This window comes from Salvia miltiorrhiza, chromosome 6 (assembly GCF_028751815.1).
Source record: "Salvia miltiorrhiza cultivar Shanhuang (shh) chromosome 6, IMPLAD_Smil_shh, whole genome shotgun sequence".
NCBI classification, from domain to species: Eukaryota; Viridiplantae; Streptophyta; class Magnoliopsida; order Lamiales; family Lamiaceae; genus Salvia; species Salvia miltiorrhiza.
The window spans coordinates 25,721,265-25,728,310 of NC_080392.1; the positions used below are offsets into that span (position 1 = coordinate 25,721,265).

At 38.9% G+C, this 7,046-nt stretch overlaps 1 protein-coding gene and 1 pseudogene across 1 annotated transcript; one reads left to right on the forward strand and one right to left on the reverse strand.

Annotated features, from left to right (window-relative positions):
* Window positions 1–3,068: 3,068 nt before the first annotated feature.
* LOC130990952 (protein transport protein Sec61 subunit gamma-1-like) lies at window positions 3,069–3,874 on the reverse strand (annotated as a pseudogene).
* Window positions 3,875–4,057: 183 nt separating this feature from the next.
* Window positions 4,058–6,630, forward strand: LOC130990953 (microtubule-associated protein RP/EB family member 1C). The gene is made up of 6 exons (XM_057915170.1): window positions 4,058–4,329; window positions 4,403–4,558; window positions 4,661–4,767; window positions 5,603–5,849; window positions 5,935–6,048; window positions 6,132–6,630. Exons 1-6 carry the CDS (start codon window positions 4,222–4,224, stop codon window positions 6,399–6,401), a joined length of 1,002 nt encoding a protein of 333 aa, XP_057771153.1. The 5' UTR covers window positions 4,058–4,221; the 3' UTR covers window positions 6,402–6,630.
* Window positions 6,631–7,046: the final 416 nt, after the last annotated feature.

A 7,046-nucleotide genomic window follows, 5' to 3' on the forward strand; every position in this document is an offset into this window, starting at 1 on the left:
GCTAATAACCCATTTTTTTTTTCTTTAACCCTAACCTTAAATAATTTACTCCCTTCATCCCTCGAAACTTGAGCAATATCTTTTCGGCACAAGTTTTAAGGAGTTAGTATTTTATTTGTTAAGTGTAGTAGGTGAAAAAGTGAAAAGGTGAATGAAGAGAATTTTTTTTTGCCAAATAAAAAAAGTGTTTAAGCTTCGTGGGACAACCCGAAAAAGAATACTGCTCAAGATTAGTACATCTTTTTCATTTATTTGATTGGTGTTGAATTTATTTTGATTTTATTATGATTTTTCGGCTATTTGGAAAAATAATTTTGATTATAAAAATAAAAAATAGTAAAAAGTTCATTTTGTCGAAATCGATTTAATACCAAAATTTAAAATTCAATTCAATGAAGAGAAATTTTGATGGGTTCAATTAAACTTTGATTAGCTCAATTTTAGAAGTTCGATTCCATTTGCAGTCTTAAAGTGTGAAACGATGATATTACCTCGGCTCGGGTCCATGGATTAATTTCCACGCTCCCCTCCAAAAAGAAAACGTTACACAGATAACCGTTAATGGATGTTTTATGGGTGATACTATTCATAGCCGCTATTTTACTCCTCATAGCCACCTATTTAAAATAATAATAAATAATTACTGTAAATTTACAATTATACCCTTTAATTCCTAAATCGCATGTCTACTACTCCTTCCGTCCCAGGCCAATAGGCCCAGTTCTTTTCAGCACGGAGATTAAGAAATTCATTTTTTTGTAGGTAAATGGTGTGGTCCACCAATAATTAAGGTTTTAAGTGTTCCCTTGTTTTTCCTTAATCATATTTGCTTCATTATCTCATTATTCATTTAATTTAACTAAATTAAATTTGTATTGCAATTTATGAAACACGAATTAATTAGGGGAAAATATGAAACACATAAAAATCTCATCATCTTAATCAATTTATTGCACGAATTTATTGCAATTTATCTCATCACCCAACAGAGATTAATTCAGCAAATTATGAAACACATAAAAAATCTCATCTTAATCAATTTATTGCATGAATTTATTGCAATTTTTCTCATCACCCAACAGAGATTAATTCAGCAAATTATGAAACACATAAAAAATCTCATCATCTTACCGTTTCAGAATGGAAAAATAATTCAGCAAATTATGAAACTCAATGCAGAAATTCAACAACAAAAATTCAATGTAGAAATTACTTTGCTCATTCTTGCAATTTAGCTTCAACAATTCAGCAAATTATGAGAGAAAATTCCAAAAAATAAAGAACGAAACTTTGACAAAGAAAAGGGTGGAGATGAGGCAACCCTAAATTCTACCAAATCAAGAACCCTAAATCAAACTTTGAGAAAGAAAAAATTCCAGATCTGCAACCCCATCAAAAAATCAGCGATTTCATCATCTCCTTCACCAGATCTGGGGATCCCGATGTGCGAGGCGGATGGCGGTGGTGGAGACCGAAGACGCGGTGGAGAAGGTGGAGGGTAGAGGCGGTGGAGGCGGTACACGGGATGGAGGGTGGAGACGGAGGACGCGATGGAGGGTGGAGACGGTAGCACGCGGTGGAGACGGCGGCGAAGGTAGAAGAAGACCGCGTTGAGAAGACGGTGGAGAAGAGGCGATTTGTTAGAGGTTCCGAGATCTGGAGGGGAGAAGACCGCCATGGCCGGGAGAGGGGAGAAGGAGAGCGGCGGAGGCGGTGGAAATGGCAGCGGCGCTCATCGTTGAGAGAGAGAATGGAAAAGGCGGAAGAGAGGAGAAGGAGAGGGGAGAAGGAAAAGTGGCCGAGTGAATTGTGAGAATTTTTAGAGTTTTAATTAGGGGTAGGGCTGTCTAAATGGTTATCGGATTTTGGATAATCCATTAACCGAACCAAAATTTTCGGGTTCGGGTATCCAATAACCGAAATTTTCGGTTATTGGATCGGTTTCGGTTATCGGTTAACCCGAATAACCGAATGGGTTAACCGAATAACCGAATTTATAATTACTACTATATATAAATTTTTAATTATAATTTTCTAAGTATAACCAATTTAAAATTAATAAAATCTAAACTCACTCCCTAAGTTTTCAGATCTAAAATTAATAAAATCTAAACTCACGTCGTAATCTAATTTGCCTAAAATCTAAAAAGCCCTAAGTTTCCAAATCTAAACTCACGCACACAGTAAGTTCGTCCCTTCGCCGCGTGGCCTGCATCCCGCCGCCTCCAGCTCCGGTCGCCGCTCGCCAGACCCCGCCAACCCAGATGCCGGTCGCCGCTCGCCGTCCGTGCAGCTGCAAGGTGTTGTCCCCAGCAGCATAGCGCGCTGTCCCCAACAACATAGCAACAACAGCAGCAACTACTCTCCGTCGGTCCGCCGCACCGCGCCGCCTCCATCATCGATAACTCCATCTTTTCTCACATTCTCTCTCCTTGCCTGCTCCGATGCCATTCTTCTATCTTTAGAGTCTGTGCTTGAAATCATGTTGGCAACAAGGTTTGAAATTTGGCTGTTGAAATATGAAGATTCGTCTCTGAGGTCGCAAATTTTCGCAATGAAGAAATCTTTTTTGTTTTCGCAATGAAATTTGGCATGGAATTTGGCTGTTGAAATTTGGCTTGAAATCACGTTCGCAACCAGAGAATATTTCTTGTTTTCGCAATGAAGAAAACTTTTTTTTTTCTTCTTCGGGTTTTTTGGGTTAATCGAAAACCGAATCGGTTAACCGATTCGGTTATTGGATAACCGAATATCTAAAACGGTTCGGGTTCGGTTATTGATTTTTGGCAATTTTCGGGTTCGGGTAACCGAAAATTTCGGTTCGGTTACCCGAACCGAACCGTTTAGACAGCCCTAAATTTAGGGGTGTATATCACCTTTAATTAAGTAGTTACAATTTTAATTAGAGCCCTAATTATTTCTAATTTTAGACTGGGCCTATTGGAGTGGGACGTCCCAAAAAGGAAAGCGAGCCTATTGGGCTGGGACGGAGGGAGTATTATCTGGAAATGTTTACTTCTCATAGCCACCATTTTATCAACACCCCCATGTATTGGAAATGTTTACAATAGAGAAAAACACATCGTGCATAAGATTGGAAGAAGTTTTATAATATACTGAAATCGATTAAATAATATTCCGAGCAACCAATCTTCACCATTATCTGATTGTTGACGAGGGTTCTCATTCTAGTTGAAAGCCTACGAAAAAACTCAAGCAGCGCCCACAATAATATTGTTGATCGGAATGAAAATTAACTTGACGAAGAAACCAACAAATCTCATCACGACGAGCCCGATGGCATTCCGAGTGGCTACCTTCGTGAACTCTTTGCGATCAGGCTTGTGGTATCGCTTGACGAGACGAACGCTAGCTGTCCTTTTGCGAAATCTTTGAGTGGATCGAAAACTGAATCTAGAGCATCCATTTACCGGTTCAATTGGATTTCTTTATTTCTTGGCCTAGATCTGAAATTGATGCGAATTGGGGCACGAAGTGGGGGTTTTATCATCTGTAGATTCACATCATTTTTTATTTGTATGTATGGCGCAAAATATCATTGCCAGCAATGCTTTTGGGAGAAATAGTGGGAGAAATCCTACAAACAAGCCAGTTTGCAAGAAATGGTGTACAAGTCCTTCGGCGATCCAGGACTCCTTCGAGCTGGCGGCAGAGACTATGTTCGGCGATCGAGTTAAATCGGACGGCGGCGTGGACATCGATTGACAGATAATTTTCTCGGCAAAGTAGAAGTCGACGTGGAATCAGGGGCTCGAGGTGGTGGTGGCGGCACCAATTGAGGATGATGGAGCGGTGGGCAGGATTAAGATGAACGGCAGAGAAATCATGGGTTGCGGCTCCGTGAGAAAGGGGTTGAAGAAGTTATAATTTTGCTAGCTTTTTAATTAATGGCTATAAGGGTGAAATAGTTTTTTTTTTTTTAATATTTTAATAAATCAAAGGCTGTAAAGAGCAAATTCTGGGCTATGAATATAATCACCCATGTTTTATTCCGTTAATGGGCCTAATATATTAATTTGGGTAAAAAGCCCAGCCCATCACCATTCCCAAAGCCCTGATAATTTGAACTACAAAAATAAATTATCCCGCTCACACCTCATTTCAAACAACCTCACTCTAACGGCTCTCTCTCTCTCTCTCTAAAGTCTATACCAGACGCGCTCCAAATCAAAATTCCAAAGACAATTTTTGAGATACGAAATGGCGACAAATATTGGGATGATGGACTCCGCATACTTCGTCGGCAGATCGGAGATCCTCTCGTGGATCAATTCTACTCTCCATCTCAATCTCTCCAAAGTTGAAGAGGTACCTATCTCATCCGACGGCCATTCCTTATTGTATGAATCAATTTTATTTATCGCGCGACCTGTATCTTCAGGCTTGCACCGGCGCCGTCCATTGCCAGCTGATGGATGCGGTTCACCCAGGGATGGTTCCGATGCACAAAGTCAATTTCGACGCCAAGAGTGAGTATGAGATGATCCAGAACTACAAGGTCCTTCAAGATGTTTTCAACAAGCTCAAGGTCACCAAGGTTAGGGTTTTATTTTTTTTTTGTTCTTTTTTTTCTTCAAGTTTCGTTGCGAGGAGGAATGATGTATGCTGTTTCTTCTTTTTATTTTTGTGTTACGTGCAGCACATAGAGGTGAACAAATTAATCAAAGGAAGGCCGCTGGATAATTTGGAATTTATGCAGTGGATGAAGCGTTACTGTGATTGTGCTAATGGAGGACAAATGAATAAGTAAATTATGCGCTCTAAGCTTTTAATCACATTATCCTGTATGCTTAATAATGAAAACGCCTCTTTCATCTGTCATGGATTGGTGCCTGTCTGTTAATTTTATAAGAAGGATATGTATTTAATTTTGTCTATTAATTGAGTAATGAGAAGGATATATTGGATTATTCATATGCATATTTTTTATGTGTTCATATAGAATGTCAACATTTACCTGATCTAGTATTCAACTTTGACATGGCTTACCTATCGCTCAAATTGACTTGTAAAATCAATAAGTTTGTTTAGGATGAATTCGGCGCCGATAAAATATAAATCATATTGATGTATGTTTTTTATTTATTTAATTTTTTAACTATGGAACAATAGTTTTGGTCATTGGTTTACTTATTTGCACTTTTCCCTGCATACCTTGTGTTGGGGCATTATTGGATTGGATAGTGCTTAATGGATAAAGTGTTAATTAAAATGCTAAACTCTTTTACTTGTGATGGGGCATTATTGGATTGGATAGTGCTTAATGGATAAAGTGTTAATTAAAATGCTAAACTCTTTTACTTGTGATGGGGCATTATTGGGTTGTATAGTGCTTAATGGATAAAGTGTTAATTAAAATGCTAAACTCTTTTACTATTGTAGCTGGTTCAAAAGAACCCAAAATGTTGCTTTCATGCTTATACATTGAGATCTTCATGGATACACATGTGCTACAATAATATTGTGAAGCTAAGAAAACAACATTGAAGATTTGTATAGCAGTATATTCATTTATGCTAGTGAGTTAAGAATTTTCTTTTCTTTCTTCCTTTGATCATAATATTTTTTTGGGTGATGTTAGTTACAATGCCTTGGAAAGAAGGGAGGCATGCAAGGGTGGTAAAGAGCTGAGCAAGAAATCTGCAGCATCACAACCTTCAACTAAGAGTTCAGCCTCTGTACCCAAACAAGGAACCTCTCATAATGGTAGAAGGGCTGATGCTGCTCATGCCAATGCAGCAAATCAATCTGTTAAGGCAGTTAGACCTTCTTCAAGCGGTGGACGATCTGGCTGCTCCGATGCAGAACGCACCATGTTTGAGCAACAGGTTACAAATTATTATCTCCTAATGAAAGTATTCAAATAAAGCTTATGAAACATTTGAAGGCTTGATTACTTTTGTCTGTCTGCAGATTACTGAGTTGAAGCTATCAATTGATAGTTTAGAGAAGGAGAGAGACTTCTACTTTGCCAAACTGAGAGATATTGAGATCTTGTGCCAGACACCTGATATTGAAAAACTACCTGTACCGCTTCAATACAATTCTTGTTTTTATCAAGTCCTTATGCATGAATGAATGCTCATTCATTCTAGTATCATCCATTGCAGGTGGTTGGAGCGATGAAGAGAATCTTGTATGCTGCGGAAGATGATGCATCAGTTGTTGCAGAAGCTCAAGCTATGATGTCGGAGCAGGAGCAGGGAGTCGAGCTCTCGTTGTCGACGGATGAGGGGAGGCGTAATAGTGACTCTCAAAAGAGGAAAAGCATCATCAATGTTGATGTTGATGCTGCTGCTAGCAACACATTGTCTCCGAGGCAGAGGTTGTCTGAAATCTCAGATGTCCACTGCAGTGGATCTCCTCTAGTCACTTATTGATCAAAATCTTTGATCAATCACTATCACAATTTATAATATCTCTACCATAATATTAGTCCCTCCTTCTTGCCGGTTCAATATATTATTGGCCGGCTGCAAAATCTCATATTTTAGGTGGGTAAGAATCCTTATCACAGGCAAAAATTATCGAAAGAGAGTGGTTGGTTTGGCAGCATGATGTATAATTCATATATTTGATGTTATTATATGTACTACTTGTGTTTTGTTACTTTTGTATAAGGACTGCTTTGCAGTTTTACGCTCCCTCCGTCCACAAAATTGGGAGGTTTCAACCCTACCACTCTACGCAGTGCAAAACTCCTTTGCCTCGATAATCAATTTCCTTTCCCTTTAATTATAAAGTAAATTATTAAAATGTATATCAATTTAGCCCAAAACTCGTGGGCTGGCCTGATTAACCCGTCACCCGAGAGGATTAGGGTTGAATATTTTCAATTCAATAAAAGTTACAACCCGATTAGCCCGTAACCGAATAGCCCGGCACCCGATAGGTGACTCAACCTAGAACACCTCTAGTTTGACTTGCAATAGAACAAGGACATTCTAGTGATGGTAAGTTGACCCAGTGTCATCTCTCAAGGAAAGTCTTAAAGGGCTTCTAGTAGTATCGTGGAAAAAGTAATA